The 20,416-nt window shown below is 35.5% G+C and overlaps 1 protein-coding gene and 1 long non-coding RNA gene across 5 annotated transcripts in view; both read right to left on the bottom strand.

Annotated features, from left to right (window-relative positions):
- Positions 1-1,478: 1,478 nt before the first annotated feature.
- On the bottom strand, positions 1,479-9,986 carry LOC135202076 (uncharacterized). Its single transcript, XR_010311675.1, has 5 exons — positions 9,850-9,986; positions 5,586-5,753; positions 5,293-5,366; positions 2,984-3,116; positions 1,479-2,501 (listed from the first exon to the last, which is right to left on the bottom strand). It is a non-coding gene; the product is annotated as an uncharacterized LOC135202076 (long non-coding RNA).
- Positions 9,987-15,916: 5,930 nt separating this feature from the next.
- The window catches only part of LOC135202569 (ras and EF-hand domain-containing protein homolog), a 72,126-nt gene continuing 67,626 nt past the window's right edge, over positions 15,917-20,416 (bottom strand). For all 4 annotated transcript variants that reach the window (XM_064232063.1, XM_064232064.1, XM_064232066.1 and 1 more), the window contains 2 exons: positions 17,668-17,864; positions 15,917-16,766 (listed from right to left, as the gene is read on the bottom strand). In XM_064232063.1, coding sequence (XP_064088133.1) covers positions 16,664-16,766; positions 17,668-17,864 — 300 coding nt within the window. In that variant the 3' untranslated portion in view covers positions 15,917-16,663. The remainder of the gene's footprint in view (positions 16,767-17,667; positions 17,865-20,416) is intronic.

Raw genomic sequence — 20,416 nt, 5'->3', positions numbered from 1 at the left:
ATCACTACTTGGTAAAGAGGAGAGGACAGACTCATGAAGGTAAAAAGAGACTACTTAGTGGCCCCGGTTAGGCACTGTAGCAGAAAGGGATTCTCCAGAACTGGTCTGTAGGACCTAAAAGTGAACCAGTAAGAAGTGAGTGGAAATAATTTAGATATATATGAGTGTTGAGTTAGTATGAATTAAGTTCTTATTGTTCTCATCTCTCCACTTTTTTGAGCTTTTTCTTTAGCTTGAAGTCTTTGTGATACAAGATATCAGTTTATCTCCAGCAGCTACTAGAAAGAGTTGTTTGAGAAACATCAACGAGCCAAGTTGACTCTCTCTCTCTCTCTCTCTCTCTCTCTATCCTCTCTCTCCCTCTTATCTCTCTCTCTCTCTAGTCAAACAAAGGGGTCTACCCCTGCATGTGTCACCTTGTCTTCTTTCTTGATTCTCACCTACCGTTTTCTCTTCCTCTTGGGCTCCAAATTCTACTCATCTTTGTTCCCTCAAAATTAAATTAAATGTCAGATTTGCTTTTTCTGGACCTTACCCTCTTTGTTTAGTTCAATCGGTTGCTTATGCCACTGGAAATACAGGGATATTAGGTATTAACCTAGAGAGATATTCATGTGATTTAGGAAATTATGCTGGTGACTGTGCCTACAGTCTGCTGGGGAGAAGGTGCTGCTTGATGTTCTGGCTAGAGTGAAGGAGAGACAATAGAGGGGGTGTCTAGCTCTTTTTTCTTTCTTCCTATATCGAGAAGTTAAATATCCGAAGTTGATTTTCAGAAGAGCTCTGCATTTTCCGTGATGCCTCTTGAACATAGCATTATTTATATATTTTTTGAAACGTTAGCATGTTTTTTTAGTTTCTGTGGCTTTGGATTCCACTATTTTATCCTTCTCAGTAAGTTATAACACATTTCTAGATTATTAAGGAATAATAATGATCAAGCGTGGCCAGTATAGAGCAGGCTAATAACTGGATATATGACCAAGGGAAACTTTTATTTCTGTATAAGCTGACATTTTAACTCTACTAATGTATGGCAATCGGCAAAATTTTGCACCAAAAACAGATCATTTTACTAGACTGGTGTACAGCTGAAATCAACGTTCGTTATGGGGATTTTTAGTAATAAATGATCTTGTGTCACAACAAATGCCATCGACATTCATAATGTTGATGTCACACCAGCATGAAGATGTGCAACTTCAATTTTGTCACCAAAATACTAAAAGATGTCAGCCGTGACGCAGCTAAAAGCCTCCAGATACTCAATATTAGTTTTGTAAGTTATTACAAAGAAAAAACTAATAGAAATTTAAGTTATTACAAAGAAAAACTAATAGAAATTTGGCGATGATAAAGGCCACAATGTAACCAATGTAAGTAAGAGCTACTGCATAACACGAAGTTGACTCACGCTGGACATCGAAGGGTTAACGGTTACGTATATAATCAAGCGTAAATATACTTACAGTATATTTAAGTATTTCTTGTGAAACACGTAAGGACGGAAATGTAAAGTTCACTTACATCGAATGTATAGTACAAGGCTAACAAGTATATACATAATCAGTTCAAGTGTTTTATCCTTCGAAAAAAAAGCGTATAAAAACTTGATGAAGTCTCATGCGTATGTACTATGGATGCACTCTGTTGCAGACACACAGCCATACGTTTCAGGATTCATTCATGTATGTTTTTTAATTGTTAAACTTTTGACAAGCACGAACCTGCCACGTTCATTAACTTAGAATTAGAAGTAATTTCCGATAGAGCCCCAGGTAAAAGAAAACAAGATAAAGAGAAAGAAGTTATATTTTTCAAATGTGACAGTTATCACAATCTCTCACTTTTTTTTCAGTTCATGGAATGCCATTAAATTACAGCAAGACATAGGTCATTCATCAGTTTTCTTTTTTTCCTTTTGACCTCGAGAATTATGTTCCATGTCATTCCGTGAGGATGCCATTTATAGATACAGGGCAACACAGATTAGTTGTCTTATCTGGTACTTTCGGGGTATTTATGTTTTATCAGTAAAGTATACAACCCATATTAGTTGTCCATTCAGGAGTTCGGCATTCTTTTTGAATCACTAAAGTGAAGCGTTGTAGCTAGATATTGTACACCATTGGAAACATCTTCGCACTGATGAAAATAGGACGGCTCCCTGGATGCCTGTGACGTCAGCTAACTGAATTCATCCTCTATCCAACCTTTGAAACTTCCTTGTTTACCCGTGAGTGGGCTGGAGAAAGGCCCATCGGCCTTTGCGACAACACTTTGGACTTGACGAAGCTCGTCTTTCAAATAACTGCGCGATTTTCATGTCACAATAGTCTGGCTATATACAAAGTCACAACAACAGCAATGATAATGATTTGAGAAGCAGCAATAATTTAGCCACGACTTAAGTTGGATTATTATGCATTGAGTCCCTGAGCATGGACGTATATTGTTAGCTTTGTCTGGTCGAACAACACACCCTGACATTTCCTTCAGGACTGAAACGATAAAACGGAAATAAAACATTAAAAAATAAACTAAGAAAAGATCTGTTCATTTTAGCGTATAGTTATTTTGAAACACGCTTTGACACTATAACCTCTTTCAAAGGTGAATTCCTGAGACGTTTGCTTTCTCATCTAAAAGAGTCTATCGATTTTTGATCAATTATTTAACGGCATCCAAGTGGAGGGAAGTCAGTAACCCAACAATGGGAAGACTTGAGGTGACATCCGATCTCAAAGTAAGTTCAATAATGTAAATTCGTTTTATGTAAAGGTAGCCTCCCCAACTGGGTGACTGACAGGTTTTGCACATAGAAGTGGTCATTAAAAAATAGATAATAATAATAACCAGCTGGACCAGTTGAATTTTTCAGAAAAACGTGATCATGAAATCCAGCCTAAACTAGAAACGCAACAACACACGAAAGAAACTCATAGGAGACGAAAGAGAAAGATATTCCAGAGGAAGGTCTTACCTCTCCCTTCCGCACCCAAATCTTGCGACGAAGTCAGGGAAGGGAACTGCGCTGATATGAGGCATCATTTCTTCGATGCAGTTTTTAAACTCGACACAATATCCGAAGCTCGTTCCTGGAGCTGAGCATCTTTCTGCAAGATAGAAACCTCGCATGAAGCATCACTGGCCTATCTTACAGCTGGACTTGAAAAAAAAAAAATGTCTTTCAAAGATGCTTTTGTCACATGTATAAGGCATTATTCATTTTCGTCAAGTAACGTTCTTCGCTAAATAGAAGGTACAGTATTAGCATTTAAGAATGTGTTGGATTGCTGTATTTCCGATTCTTATAACACTAAATTACAAAAATGCCCCAAGCACGAGATAAATACGCCAACATGGATGAATTAGGTCCTCAGGCAATGTAAATATTTGAGATCAATAAATTATACATACATACACACATCTCTCTCTCTCTCTCTCTCTATCAATATATAATATATACCAAGGTAAGTCCCAAGATTACATCTTGCTTTCACTAAAAGGTTGTTAAAATATACGTTACTTAGAGTACGAGTGTACTTGCTCAAGATGCGATCTTTGGACTCATCTTGGTTCCACTATGAGGATGCTAAAAGTGCGGATTGATTCCCATCGCGGAGTCAGCATTTTTTCCAGAGTCGAGCATATGGCAAAAAAAAAAAAAAAAAAAAAAAAAAGAAACAAAAAATGCTGACTCCACGATGGGAATCAATCCGCTCCGCACTTGTAGCATCCCTTAATGAAACCAATTTAAGTCGAAAAGATTACATTTTTTTCCCCCTTTGTCAGAGAGCCGTCAATATGCATCCCGTAGGGGCTAGTGTCGTCAGGCACCTCATGCAGTGCGCTCCAGGCATTACTTAGGTTCTTTGCAGCAGGACTTCGGCCCCTAGCTGCAACCCCTATGATTTCGTTTATTGTACCTCTGTTCATGATCTCTTTCTTCCATCATACTTTCCACTCTCTCCTCTTGTTATGCATTTCGAAACTTTTTACTGTCAATTTCTGTTTCAGCGCTGAATGGCCTCATAAGTCACAACGCCTGACCTGTGATTGAAGTTCTTCATCCTGCTCTAGCGTTCTATTCTATTCTATCCTCCCGAGCATATGCATATTTTCCAGCGAGAGGACATTTAAAAGATATGGAAAGCATAGGATTCGAGAAGAGAAATAATAAGGCCGCGGCACTAACATTGAAATCCTGGGATGGGAACTATATTTTAAATATTTGATAACAGGGGAATCCTGGGAATTAAATGAAATACGATAACCGAAGAAGTTGCCTTTGGTGTGCAGTACGAGGGGAGGGTTTCGGTCCTAGAGGTCAGAAGAAGCGGGAAAAGTGTACATTTACAAAAGTTATCGAGGATTTGATTGGTACAAAACAAAAATGATTTCATAATTGGAGATGACTTCAAAATATATTTATTTATTGCAAAAGGAACGTGTATTGATGACTTATTTGTAACTGGAATAAAAACTGCTTGAGTGTGTTATCAGGAAAGTCGTGATACCAGTAATATCGATACCCAAGGAGAAGTTAACTTGAAATTTAGCGAGAGACAAAGTTTAAGGAAGAGAATATATTGAAAATTTTCTCGGTTGGATGAGCAGTTTAGAGTGTAAGAGGTAGTACGGTCTTTTCAAGAAAACATCATTCAATCAGGTATTCATCATCATCGTGTAAAATTATCACACTAGTAAAAATGGTATTGGGTAAAAAAAGTGAGGTTGTAGTGAAAAAATACGGTGTGGTACTTTTTCAAGGATACAGTATAATATATCTTGGCAAGGTACCACCGCCATTTTGTAAAATGTTATGTTCCGTACCATTTTTTTTTTCACATTACTTACTTAAATTTCACTTTACAGTAATTTGTTAATCTATTAACTCAGTCCTAATAATTACCCGAATTGTTTACTTAAACGTACTTGGTCGTAAAGGGAGACAAAATCTACATTTAGTTGCCATAGCTTACTGTTATTATTGCTGTAATCGTGGAATCGAAAATCGTCCCTAGATTAACACACACCAAATTTGACAGTTGCTGCTCAAACTCAGAAAGTTCATGGGGTTTAAAGTTCGACCTGAGATCTGACGCAGTGTTGCAGTCAGCAGCTGACAGCGAGTGCTGAAGAAGCTGACACAAATCTAATTTATTTGGCCCGACGCAGTTGAGTTTCCAGTTACGAACTTAGTCTTTTTCTTTAATGCAATGCCAACGGAACAGCTAGCCTAATGACCCTTTCTAGTGCAGGCATGCAAGGCAGTAGAAATGATTGTACCTGTATTAGTGCCTGTGAAGGGTTCCTTGCAGCATACTTGGGCACTGTTAGCACATCGGCCTCCGTTCTCTGGACTGAAAAATAGATAAATGCTGTCAGCCTTAAAAACGATTTAGTAGTTTGGTTAAAAACAGTAGCGCCTTACGAAAACATTACGATATTTACCTAATATTTTCCAAGTTATAGATTTAATGATATATAAAAAAATGTATCCACATTGAAATGAGATTCATGTACCTTGGGTATCTGTTAGACTCAGTAATTGTGTGGTGAAGAAGATAGCCAAAAATTACCTTACAAAGTCTGAGGCTTGACACAAGAAGGAGACGACACAAGTGCAAGGCTCAGAGGTCGTGTTGGATGGGGGAGGTTCGGTGCTGTTGACCTGATTTCGGATCACCACTGACTTTGAATAGTGAGCCAGAATTAATATTCCCGGTAGCAGTAGCCGTAGTAACATTCTGCAATAAAAACCAAGTTATATAAACTGAACAGTCAAAATGTAAAATTCTTTTGAAATGATAGGTCCGAATAATTGAATAACTGGCTCTTCATGTTTCATACCTGCATTGGTAGCTTCTTGAAAGTACGACTTTTAGCGTCTAGTTTCTGAAGAATCTTACTTTTTAATTATTATACGTTTATCCGTGACCAACTTTTGCCGCAGATTTAGTACTTCTTTCAAAGTAGAAAGTTTAACCGTCTGATTGTATTACCTTTTACTAGTGAGTTATTCTCTTGAGTTCCAACGATCTCTACAAACTTGAGAGAATCTGGTCCTCCCTTTGCCGTCAGAAAAAGTACCTATACGATAGCTGTTTCTCCTGAATAAGTTACGCCTTTTGGAATTTTGATTTCCTATAAATAATAATTTTCAGTTTTTTTTTTTCATAGGTATCCCCATCACTAAGCCTCTCCTCTCTGAAAATATTCATGTAAATAGTCCGTACAGATCTGAAACCTGTGATTACAGAAATAGCCTTATGGACCAGCTACATCCCGTGTCGGGTTTTCAAGAAGTTTGTGAATGAAATTCCCAAGAACTCTGCCTATAAATCGAAAGTTGTGTTCAGACAGATGTATATTCGGTTTGTGCGCTCATACGTGAGCTGTGTCACGTTAGACCGGAAGTAGTAATTATTAGCTTGAGGTTCAGATGGAAAGAGAAAACGGTTAAGATAAAAAAAGCCGGGCAATGTCACATGACTTATCATTTGATTATTTTTCCTTTATTTGGCTACTTGAGACCTTAGTTATATATCACAGATCTTATTATGTTTGGTGCTTGTAAACATTAAACTGAAAGTGACTCTGACTTTCCGGGCACATTTTATGCTAAAAAGGTTTCCTGTGGTACACTGTCTCTGTGCGTAGGCCCTGAAACTTGCGTTCTTTATTTTACTCATATTTGCTTACTCCTCTTCATCATCAATGACTATAAAGTAAGAGGCAACTTCCTGTGGTTTTCAGATGGATGTAGTATCGTACGATTCCACCAAGTTGAGATATTAATTAAATATTTATTTCACATTTACTTGCCTCTCTTTTCTTCACTGTTTCTGCTAATTTGTCACATGAACACCAGTTTGTTTTAAACTTTCTAGTACGGTTTTTAATATTTCCTGTGTATTATCACTTGTTAGAATATGGTGCATCTATTTTCGTCTTGGATTATTCATAATACGAGATATGTCAGAAAGCCTAGAATGTGTTATTGTTATTATTATTCATAGTAATATAGTAATAGTAATAGTAATAGTTGTCATAATAGTAGTGGCAGTAATAGTAGTGAAAGTAGGATTAATTATTGAATGTATAAAATATCAATAAGTAGAGGGTGGAACTGTTCCTTGAGTGAGTTCGGTAGGCATTTATATATATATATATATATATATATATATATATATATATATATATATATATATATATATATATATATATATATATATATATATATATATATATATATATATATATAACGGTTCTAGGTCTTTTCGCCGCCGGAATTTTCGCCCCCGGTCCTTTGGCCGCAGGTTTTTTTGCCGTTAGAACTTTTTGCCGTCAGGATTTTTGGCCGCAGAATTGAAAAAAGAAAAGCCCATTAAAGAAAAAAAAACGAAAAGAGTAGAGAAACAAAATGACCCAAGACACACACTCTCTCTATCTTATAATCATATCTTTTCATTTATTCATTTAAATAATTATTACGTTACAAGTAGTTTCAATACTATAAACATTTCAAAATAACAAGCGTTAAAAAAATACATTACAACTAGCTTCAATACTTTAATATTTTAAACTAGCAGTGTTTAAACTGCCAGTGGCCATAATATTAAATCCTCTCTCTCTCTCTCTCTCTCTCTCTCTCTCTTATCAATCATGAAGCTTTACTTTAAAAATAACATAGTCTTTTAGATCATTCCAGTGTCATACCATGTTTTATGACCACATAGCAATATTTGTATCTGTTATAGTATTGTTTTGAATCCCAACTCTCTTGATATATAATGCATCTGATTAAGCAGGCTTTATAAGTTTTGTGGCTTTTCGCTTAAATCTCCGGCCACTTTTTTCAGCATAAGATCTACAAATGTGAAATATTATTCCTTTGTAGGGCCCGCCCCTCTATTTACTGCAAATTTATTTGACAAGACCCCATCAAGTAGGCATTAACTTTGCATGTACTTGGCTCATGGTTTCAGGCACGAATGCCATAGCGGCACAAGACCTTTGATAATAACGGTCGGTGGACGCTGTCAACTGTTTTCTCATCATGACCGAAAGCCAAAGGCTAGGTTTGTATAATTCCAAAATATGTCATCTCACAATTCTAGTAAAAGAACTAGCTCGTTTATCTCTAAGCTTCATTTTCTTTTCTCAGACTCTTTAGAGGAAGTACACTAAATATTTTCAGTACAAACGACATTACCTCGTCTATAGTCATCAACCACATTCAGTCAGGTCACCTCTCTCGGATGCTTTAGCTATGAAGTCCAATTCCTAATTGTAAGGCTTAGTTTCTTCATTCCACATTTTGCTAATCATTCAGGTGGTAAAAGAGGTGTCATCTCAGGTTCAGGATAACGTTCACAAGTCGTTTTTAGTAGTTAAAAGTTCTTGTTAGAAAAAGTAAACTGACTGAATGTTACATTCATGCTAAATATAACTGGGCTATTCAAAGTTTGGAGTTGAAGTTCAGTGATTCGACCACTTCCGATTTGCGAGAGCATATATATATATATATATATATATATATATATATATATATATATATATATATATATATATATATAATTATATATATATATATATATATATATATACATACAATGACAATGGGCAGACAGCTATACATTCCCACAGGGGTTCAGCTAGAAAACAGCTCACATGATAAATTCAATAAGAGACGTTTCGCGCCCCAAGATATTGGCACATCATCAGTCTGGAATAAGAAGTTATTCTTTTAAAAAACATTAAACTAAAGTAAAAACTACAATCCAAAAATATGAATGTTTGACAGAAGCTTACAAGTATTAGAAGACTACTTATCAGTTCAGAGAAGAAGAGCAGAATGACTAGAAACGTGAGGACCGAAGTGTAGAAACGTGAGGACCGAAGTGTAGTTCGGTCGGACCGACCGAACTACACTTCAGGCCAACGAAAGGGGAGTGGCAGAGACCTAATTTAAACAATTAGGTCTCTGCCGCTCCCGTTTCGTTGGCCTGAAGTGTAGTTCGGTCGGTCCTCACGTTTCTAGCATTCTGCTCTTCTTTTCTGAACTAATAGGTAGTCTTCTAATACTTGTAAGCTTCTGTCAATAATTCATATTTTTGGATTGTAGTTTTTACTTTAGTTTAATGTTTTTTAAAAGAATAAATTCTATTCCAGACTGATGATGTGCCAATGTCTTGGGGCGCGAAACGTCTCTTAATGAATTTATCATGTGAGCTGTTCTCATGCTGGAACCCTGTTGGAATGTATATGTATATATATATATATATATATATATATATATATATATATATATATATATATATATATATATATATATATATATATATATATATATATATATATATATATATATATATATATATATATATATATATATATATATATATATATATATATACTCATCATCCATATGAGCACGCGCGTGCACACACACACACACATATATATATATATATATATATATATATATATATATTATATATATACATACACTCCTATCCATATGAGCACGCGCGTGCGCACACACACACACACACACACACACACACATATATATATATTATATATATAATATATATATATATATATATAAACATAGAAACCACATGAGCTGGCGGTAATTATTTCAGATCCAGAACGTGCCTACCTGAGTGGCGCGAAACAGTCATGAACCGAGCAAAGCAGATGGAATATAAAGATGTGGGAAGAAAAATTAACTTTACCCGATGCTTCAAACAACAACGTTCCCACACAGTACCCCAACCTTTAGAAGTTCACTAAGAGTACTTCACATGCTCTTTAATGGTGGTTTTCATCATTTACCTTCTTCTGAGATGCTGAATTGATTATATCAAGTCACGATAAGGAGCAAGACCTTTTACACCAACAGATATTCACCAAGTGACTTGCGCTAACAGAGGTTAGCCACTGCTATCACAACACTGGTGACTGGACTCACTGGACCACCATATGTATATACGTACATACTTGAGCTCCGGGAGTTACCCACGGAAATTCAGGGTTGCCAACACCACTAGGTTACGTAATGACTACATCTCACCGGGCTATAATTTCATTCCTATTATATTTCCTTTAACTTTCTTCAATGTTAATCAAGGAAGCACTTTTGAATTTCATTAAAGAGATATCATGTTATAAGGGTTCACTATCCGAACTTCATTTTCAGTGTTATAGTTTGTAAGGGTTTGGAAATGTAGTTCACGAAACTTGACTGTAAGAAAATTCTCTAAGAATTGGATTACTCGGGGTTTATTTTGTTGTTGTATGAGAGTAAAACTGCGCGAAATTAACTTAATGGTTGAGAAAATCACAATGACTTTATTCTTGTAACATTGTTGTCGTATTAAGTAATCTGAATGGTAACATAAATCTAAAATCTCTGGTTCCAGTGACCCTTTAATTTCATTATCAGAAATAAGAAACAAGTTACCAAATGGATTCACCTTAACTCGCAAAAACCCGCCGGGCATCTCTCCCTCTTTACCGCCTCTTTATCATCAACCCTGTGTCACGGCAGTAATTTCAGCACAAACTTTTGGTATAAAAAACAACCAAACTCACTATAATCACTACACACACACGGCGTGTGGGTTACAGTACCAAAAGACACATCCGGAGTGATAGACCTCTTTACGTCATAGTCACCTGAGACTGGTTTTGGAAGATGTATTGCTTTCCAGGAAAATCAGGTTGCATTGCAACATTCAGATGAGCTGCAAAGCCCAACTAAAATCAGTTGAAGAAAAGTTTGGTGAAGTTTGGAAGACATTATTGTTATTCCACTTTACACAGTTACAATCTCAGGGAGGATGACGACGGAATATGCCGCCTTTTGCAGTCTTCATGAAACATTTACGAAATTGGGTTGTATCCGGTTGGAATTCCTCGTTGGACGAGTGGATTTCGCGCTCGGTTACCAATCCGGTGGTCCGAAGTTGGATTCTCGGCTCTGTTAACAAGGTATCAGAGGAATTTATTTCTGGTGATAGAAATTCATTTCTCGATATAATGTGGTTCGGATCCCACGATAAGCTGTTGGTCCCGTTGCTAGGTAACCAATTGGTTTCTAGCCACGTGAAAACTGAAAATATTTAATCCTTCGGGCCAGCCCTAGGAAAGCTGTTAATCAGCTCAGTGGTCTGGTAAAGCTAAGCTCAGTGGTCTGCTTAAAATAACTTTTGTACCTCATTGGACGAGTCGGTAACATTCTCGACTACCAATCTCAGGGTCCTGATCGATTCCCCGCTCTGTTAACAAGGTATCAGAGGAATTTATTTCTGGTTATAGAAATTAATTTCTCGATGTGGTTCGGATCCCACAATAGGCTGTAAGTCCCATTGCTGAAGGCCTGTCCACACTCACTAAGAAACATTGTTTGCAAACAGTTTCCAGACTGTTTGCAAACAATGTTTCCTGTCTAGACCGCAGTTGTCTTCAGGATGCCCGTTGGTGCAGTAGCCTCTGTATTCTACTTTGCTGCTTTAATACACTCGAGGAGGGATAAGAGAAAAAAAAAGAGATGGGTGAGGAAGTTTTTAGAAAAATGAGCGTGTCTTGCTGACTTGCTTCTGGCGGAATTGAAAGTAGATACATAATGCATACATACATATGTATATGTATGCATGTATAATATATATATATATATATATATATATATATATATATATACATATACATACAGTGTACATGTGTATATTATACATATAATCATGTATATATATATATATATATATATATATATATATATATATATATATATTTGTTTCCAATCCAGAATGAAAAACACTTAGTTTCTTTTGTGTATATGTATATACACAAGTATAATGCATGTATTGTATATGTTTATATATATATATATATATATATATACATACATATACAATACATGTATTATACTTATGTATATATATACATATACATAAAAGAAATCAAGTGTTTTCCATTCTGGATTGGAAACAAATATGCGGTAAAAAATGTTTGCAAATAATGTATGCAAACAACTTGCAAACATTGTTTGCAAACAATGTTTCCTACTGTGGCCAGGCCCTAAGTAACCAATTAGTTTTTAGCCACGTAAAAATATCTAATCCAGAACACAAAATCTTTCAGTGAGCATTAATATAACAAAATGCCAAATATAGATTAAAAAAAAGATAGCTGATGTCAGAAAATAACAGATTAATATAATAAACATGAACATAAATATATACATAATCGTATTAAAAATTAAAAGTAATATTAAATGGGGCTTTAGGCAAGTCGGCAAACATACCGGGAAGTTTGAAATTGAAAACATAGAAGTAAACAAGTTACAAATTGAATTTGTGGGTTTCTTTTTCAATCTTCAGAAGAAAACTGAAAGAAGTTTTTGTTTGGTTTATACCGGGAAGATTGTTACACAGCTTTGCAGTGGAGAGAGAGAGAGAGACTTTTATTGGTGGTTCTTCAAGGATATGGAGATATTTTGCGTTTTGCATAGCAAGTAATTCTCGCTGTCTACTTTTGAAGTGATATGGGAAAATTACTGCTGAACATAGCTAAAACAATAAGCCATCAACGACGTAAACTGTTTTGTCCTACTCGCTTCCGTTCAGTTTTTAATTGTCACTATCATACAATTACTTCCTTTCAGTAATTTTTAAAAGTTAATCATACTCGTGATTAATTGTTATATGCAGAGAATCACCGGAGGCATGATGAACACATTTCCATGGGAAAACCCATCGTAACAAGCGGCTGCGGAGATTACCAAGGTTGGTTTCCCTCAGGTCGCACTTCTTAGATGTTTCCTATTACAATTCGATGGAATATTTTAGGGAAACCCTTTTTTGAAAGTTTCCAGTATCGGGTGATGCAACTTTCTACTCAAACCGTTAAGCGGAAGAATGTCCGGTTGCTCAATTCCACATTATTATTTCTCGCTAATTCTGCTAGCAGGGACTTACAGGTGCCAGAGTAGTGGCCAACCATTCCGAACTGTTGTATCCCTGCAATACATTAATTCTGCAAATACTGTATCTCGCTAGCTAACCATTGCAGATTGTTGTATCTCCGGCAATACTTCCATTTTGCAGACGACTGCATCAGGCTGACCAACTAGTGCAGGCATGTTTTTTCTTCTTCGGTGTTCTGACTTTGCAATTCTATATCAGGGTGGCCAACCATACTGGATTGTTACTCCTCGTGTGATGCCTTCATGCTGTAAAAATCCGACTTAATTGGCCGCCAACTATAGATAGTTTTAATTTTTTTTAATTTTTAGAGGGATAAGTACAGGTCAAATAATTTTACGATAAGAAATCTCGTGAGATTGAAAGGGAAGAATCTGTTGTCAACCAAGTTACTAAAGATAAATTCCATTGCGTGAGTAAATATTCCTGCGATGAACCCGGGTTCATTGTTTGATTACATGCTCATTATCTAGATATTTTATTGATTTGCTCTACTTAATTAATGTAACTGTTTTTTTTTTAAGTTGAAAACAGGTGTTGTAGAGATAAAAAGGATATTGGTAAATATTACTTTGTTGATTTGATGTTTATAATATGTTTTATACATTATAGGTAAAGAAAACCTTAGAATTTTCTTTTGTATTTTCTGACGAGTATGGACGAGGAGTGGACGGGGGAAACAAACAAAATCGCAAGTAATTCACTTTATTCTTTTCTTTCATTCAGGCTTTGACAAGTAAATAGATACAAAATGTTTACAATCATTATCAGCACATGGATTTACATTCTGACTCAGAAAAAAAGAAAAAAAAACGATGCTTTGGAAGCGAAAGAAAGACGCGTGATCCAAAATCTGGAGTGATTGCGGTTATTCTAAAAAAGCTCATCAAGAGTAGTTTCATTTGAGCAGGTCTCGAATAACAGTGGGATACTATATGAAATGAAAATTAATATTATATAGTTAAAAACATCACTACAATTATGAGCCCAGAAGGCTGGGACACTCAAATCTACAGTTATTTACAGCAATGACACCTTACAAATATGATGACTGTGCTTTCTTTTTATGAATGTTTTGTATATGTTTATGAATGATTAATAGGTGTTATAAATTTCATACACGTGCTTGGCGTGCATATGTACAATGTATATTTGCATCTACACACCTGTCATATCCGTAACAATAAAGCAACAGTCAAGTATGAAAATTAATATAATATTCGGCAAGAGTTGTGGAACTTTTCTGCACAGGATAGGTTCCATGATTCAGTTTCTTAGGAAACGGCTTAATGGGGAGTTATTTATATAGAAAAACACACATATATGTCTTATATATATATATATATATATATATATATATATATATATATATATATATATATATATATATATATATATATATATATATATATATGTGTGTGTGTGTGTGGAAATATTAATTTTCCTTAGAAGGGGTTGTGCCAGTAGGGTAGCTCCGATCAGTTCTCTCCAATTCACTTATGGACAGCATGCCGGGAATTAACTTTGCAAACACACACACGCATATATATTTATGTGTATATATAGTGTATATATATATCTGTGTGTGTATGTGTATTGTTGTTACCCTGACTGATGGCTTAGCACTTGGCTCAAGTATGAAAAGGCTGGGGTATACGCCGTCCTTCGACAAGCTACGTACTAAATGGGGTACGGCATACACTGCAGGTAAGAATATCGCGTGCGGTTAGCAACCTCATCCGTCAACCCCTTTTTAGGAGGAAGAAGCTTTTGATGAATATTTATATGTTTATCTATGGATGAATGTACGTATATGTAATATATATATATATATATATATATATATATATATTATATATATATATATATATATATTATAATATATATACACACATTGTTGTGGACTAAGCTGCATCTTTTTTATTTGCCGAGTAACCTAAATTGACGGTGCCAGTAACCTGAAATGAATTCATCAAATATATATTTACAGTATCTTGGATTTTGTATCAAAAATTTTTCGTCTTATGTATAGTGCTCTACAAATTATATTCTAAACTAAATATTTTATATAGTATATATATATATATATATATATATATATATATATATATATATATATATATACTACATGCTTTTGGTGCAAGGTTTTTCTTGTATGCAGACCTCTTTTAAATCTATGGCTTTTTGATTGCTGATCTACTTCTTATTAGGTCGATAATATCTTATGAATCTTCTACATTGTTCCAAATTTAGTTAATGGCAAAAACCGAAGAATAACTCTTTTGTTCCATTAACTGAGAAACCGCCTCAGCTGTTCCGTCACTTGTCGTGATCTCTTCAATGTGTATTATCTGGAATAGTCGTTGTTGTTTGTGATTGAGCTGGCTTTATGCCAGCACGGGCTCTTGCTCATGGAGCAGACCGTAAATCACGACGAGTGGCGCAACAGCTGTGATGTTGTTTCTCAGGCAAAATGTAACAAAGAGTTAATCTTCGTTTTTTGTCCATCAACTAAATTTAGAAGAACGTAGTAGATTCAGAAAATATTGTCAAACTAATAAAATGTTGATCAATAATCAAAAAGCCATAAAACTTAACGAAATCTGCATATATATATATATATATATATATATATATATATATATTATGTATATATATATATATATATATATATATATATGTAGTATATATAATATATATATATATATATATATATATATTATTTTTTTTTCATATTCAAAATATAAATACTTAGGCATGAAGTGCATACATTTCCCACGAATACTTGTATGTAATATGTTTGTGCTCTTTAGTAAGTATATATATATATATATATATATATATATATATATATATATATATATATATATATATATATATACATATATATATATATATATATATATATATATATATATATATATAGAATTAGAAGTTTGATTCAACACTGACAAAATTATAATATGATAGCATGACAAAAATAATTGTTAATCCTTTGAAGTCATTCTTTATATTAGACATTAGACTATATAAAAAAGAAAAAAAGTAACCTTAAAACCTAAGCTGTACAACTTATGGAATGGCAGTTGTTATGACTGAAAAGTAGATAATCAACTGTCTGTTTTCAGTTCTTCCCTGAATGATCATAAAGATCGTTCATATAGAAAGTAATCTTAAGAACACATTTTCCAGTTTATAATACACGGAAGAATCTTTATTACCAAAACTTTTTTTTTATATTTGTTGATTCACCCACATTAATGCAAGAAATTTGAAATGGTTTTAGAACTATTCCCTCATATCTTATTCCGTTTGGTAACTTAAGCCAAGGCTTTATAAATATACCTGTAGGTGTAAATTCAATATTTCTTTGATAACGTATTAGTCTAATATTACTGCAGCACTATTTAATACGATGTTTACGTTCTTACTCCTTATGGTATCATTCATTGTTCTTTTGTATTGTCCTTTCCTTCCTTCAGTTAATTTCCTTCCTTCTCATGGATCATAATACGAATGAACTTAGAATGCTTATAATTTGCTCCATTATAAGAACAAGCAATTTTTCCCTTCGCTGTCTGTTTCGTACTGCAGTTATTATAGCGTCTTCCTCTCGTCTGATTCCGTTTGTCCTTGGAGAAAGATTCTCGCGAATCGTGATTCGTTTACCTCTCCTTCCTGCTGCCACAGCAGAACCTTTTCTGGTCGGCGGCTGTCACCTTCAGGGCCGATGTCTGGATTTCCACGTCTTCCGTCGTAACCATCACCCTGCGGGCGTGTCGCAAGACATGTCAGTTTTATACGTGAATGCATATTTTGCGGAAAGATTTGTAAAACTGCGGATCACTCTCTCTCTCTCTCTCTCTCTCTCTCTGACGCGCGCGCGCACACGCACACAGACACATACACACGTATATATAGACATATACATACGTATATACATATATACACCTGTGTATATGTGTATATAATGATTTCATGTGGTATCTTTACCTTAAAATTAGGACTCAGAACCCTAGTATTGCTTTTCATCTATCTATGTTTAATTTTATTTTGAGTTACATATCAAATCTCCCCATACTATAGTACATCTCCTCTTACACTGCTTTTGTAACAATTAAATTCGGGGTTTTCTCTTTTAACTGGTAGTTAATTTCATATCTATTGAAAAGAAAAGAGAATAATAAAGTATTCAAACTTGTTGTTGTTCTGATAACGTTACTCATTAGGGATGGCATATTTTTATGCTAAGGTCAATATATTAACTCCTGACAGAATATTATGTAAATAATTATAGGATGAATATTTAGCTGGAATGTGATTAAATGAAATAAAAAAAAAAATCTGCTAAATTTACCATACTCAGTAGTATTAGCTCTGCTATAGATTAATTTTTCAGGTATATATAGAGATATTTCGAATTTTTGTTCGAACGAAACTGAGTCTGAAGACACGCCAGATATCATCCTTAAAACCTACGTGGTATTAAAGCATTTCTAGTATTCCATAGAGATAATACTCAAACATCAGAGCATTATATACCATCCCTAAAAGGTATCTGTTCATGAAGACGCGTTGGATACCCACACTGCGACATCCCTGGACAACACAGCATGCAAGGGATCCTTCAGATCATTTGGACACAAGAGACAGCAATTCCAGAACAAACCTTGACAGCTGCACCAGTGATTCCAAGACCCCGGAGCCGGATTTGCAGGAGGTCTCGACGAAATTGGCGCCGCAGTCCCTCGCGAGGCGCTCTCCTTCCGCTGAGCTGACGGTGGTCCTTCCCTCGGCAGACGCCGCGTCCCTCAGGTCTGTTTTATTCCCACACAGTACCAAGGGCACACGAGTCTCGCAGGCTTCCTGGATTTTTTCAATTCAAAGAAAGAGAATCTAGTAAACTAAAGGAAATACAATATACGGATTATTAGTATTTTTTAAAATTTATTTTTCTGCTTTGATTTTATTTTGAGTTACATATCAAATCTCCCCATACTATAGTACTATAATTATTATTATTATTATTATTATTATTATTATTATTATTATTATTATTATTATTATTATTATTTTATTTATTTATTTATTTTTTTTTTTTTTGCTCTATCACAGTCCTCCAATTCGACTGGGTGGTATTTATAGTGTGGGGTTCCGGGTTGCATCCTGCCTCCTTAGGAGTCCATCACTTTTCTTATTATGTGCGCCGTTTCTAGGATCTTATTATTATTATTATTATTATTATTATTATTATTATTATTATTATTATTATTATTATTATTTGTTAAAGAGGATGGCAGCATCGGTCTTTTCAATTCTTCTTATTATTCTCTTCGTATCAGAACAATTGAATAGACCATATATAAAATCAATTCCACTGATGCTGCCATCCTCTTTAACAAAATATGTTTGGGAGAGGGTCTCCTACCTTCATATATTATTATTATTATTATTATTATTGTTATTATTTATTTTTATTTTATTTTATTTTTTTTTTTTTTGCTCTATCACAGTCCTCCAATTCGACTGGGTGGTATTTATAGTGTGGGGTTCCGGGTTGCATCCTACCTCCTTAGGAGTCCATCACTTTTCTTACTATGTGTGCCGTTTCTAGGATCACACTCTTCTGCATGAGTCCTGGAGCTACTTCAGCATCTAGTTTTTCTAGATTCCTTTTCAGGGATCTTGGGATCGTGCCTAGTGCTCCTATGATTATGGGTATGATTTCTACTGGCATATCCCATATTCTTCTTATTTCTATTTTCAGATCTTGATACTTATCCATTTTTTCCCTCTCTTTCTCTTCAACTCTGGTGTCCCATGGTATTGCGACATCAATGAGTAATACTTTCTTCTTGACTTTGTTAATCAACGTCACGTCTGGTCTATTTGCACGTATCACCCTATCCGTTCTGATACCATAGTCCCAGAGGATCTTTGCCTGATCGTTTTCTATCACCCCCTCTGGTTGGTGCTCGTACCACTTATTACTGCAAGGTAGCTGATGTTTCTTGCACAGGCTCCAGTGGAGGGCTTTTGCCACTGAAATATGCCTCTTTTTGTACTGGTGCAAGTGCCGGGCATTCGCTTGCTATGTGGTTTATGGTTTCATTTTTCGTATTGCACTTCCTACATATGGGAGAGATGTTATTTCCGTCTATCGTTCTTTGAATATATCTGGTTCTTAGGGCCTGATCTTGTGCCGCTGTTATCATTCCTTCAGTTTCCTTCTTGAGCCCTCTCCTCTGTAGCCATTGCCATGTGTCATCGCTGGCTAGTTCTTTAGTCTGTCTCATGTATTGTCCATGCATTGGTTTGTTGTGCCAGTCGTCTGTTCTGTCTGTCATTCTCCTGTCTCTGTATATTTCTGGGTCTGGGTCTTCGTCTACTTTTATTAGTCCTTCTTCCCATGCACTCTGCCACTCGTCTTCACTGGTTTTCATATATTGCCCCAGTGCTCTGTTTTCGATGTTGACGCAGTCCTTTATACTTAGTAGTCCTCTCCCTCCTTCCTTTCGTGTTATGTATAGTCTGTCCGTATTTGCTCTTGGGTGTAGTGCTTTGTGTATTGTCATATGTTTCTTGGTTTTCTGATCTATGCTGCGGAGTTCTGCCTTCGTCCATTCCACTATTCCTGCGCTGTATCTGATTACTGGCACTGCCCATGTGTTTATGAATTTTTATCATATTTCCGGCGTTGAGTTTTGACTTGAGTATCGCTTTGAGTCTCTGCATATATTCTTTCCTGATCGTGTCCTTCATCTCTTGGTGCTTTATATCCCCTCCTTCCATTATTCCCAGGTATTTGTATCCTGTCTCATCTATGTGTTTGATGTTGCTCCCATCTGGTAGCTTTATCCCTTCAGTTCTCGTTACTTTGCCTTTTTGTATGTTGACTAAGGCGCATTTTTCCATTCCAAACTCCATCCTGACGTCCCCAGATATAATCCTTACAGTCTGGATTAGGGTATCTATTTCCTTGATGCTCTTACCATACAGCTTGATGTCGTCCATGAACATCAGATGGTTGATTCTGTTGCCTCTTTTCTTGAGTTGGTACCCGGCATCCATCTTCTGTAGTACTTTTGTCATGGGAATCATGGCTACTACGAAGAGTAATGGGGACAGTGAGTCGCCCTGGAAGATCCCTCTCCTGATATTAACCTCTGCTAGTCTTATTCCAGAGCTTGTAAGTATTGTATTCCAGCTGCGCATTGTATTTTTGAGGAAGCTGATGGTGTTTTCCTCTGCCCCATATATTTTCAGGCATTCTATTAGCCATGTGTGTGGTATCATGTCGAAGGCTTTCTTATAGTCTATCCATTCCATGCTTAGGTTGGTTTTCCTTCTCCTACTGTTCTTCATTACCATTTTGTCTATCAGGAGCTGGTCTTTTGTGCCCCTACACTTCCTTCTGC

Source organism: Macrobrachium nipponense, chromosome 30, assembly GCF_015104395.2.
Source record: "Macrobrachium nipponense isolate FS-2020 chromosome 30, ASM1510439v2, whole genome shotgun sequence".
NCBI lineage: Eukaryota > Metazoa > Arthropoda > Malacostraca > Decapoda > Palaemonidae > Macrobrachium > Macrobrachium nipponense.
The sequence above is the reverse complement of the archived record's forward strand: the minus strand, read 5'-3'. Positions and strand labels throughout refer to the sequence as shown.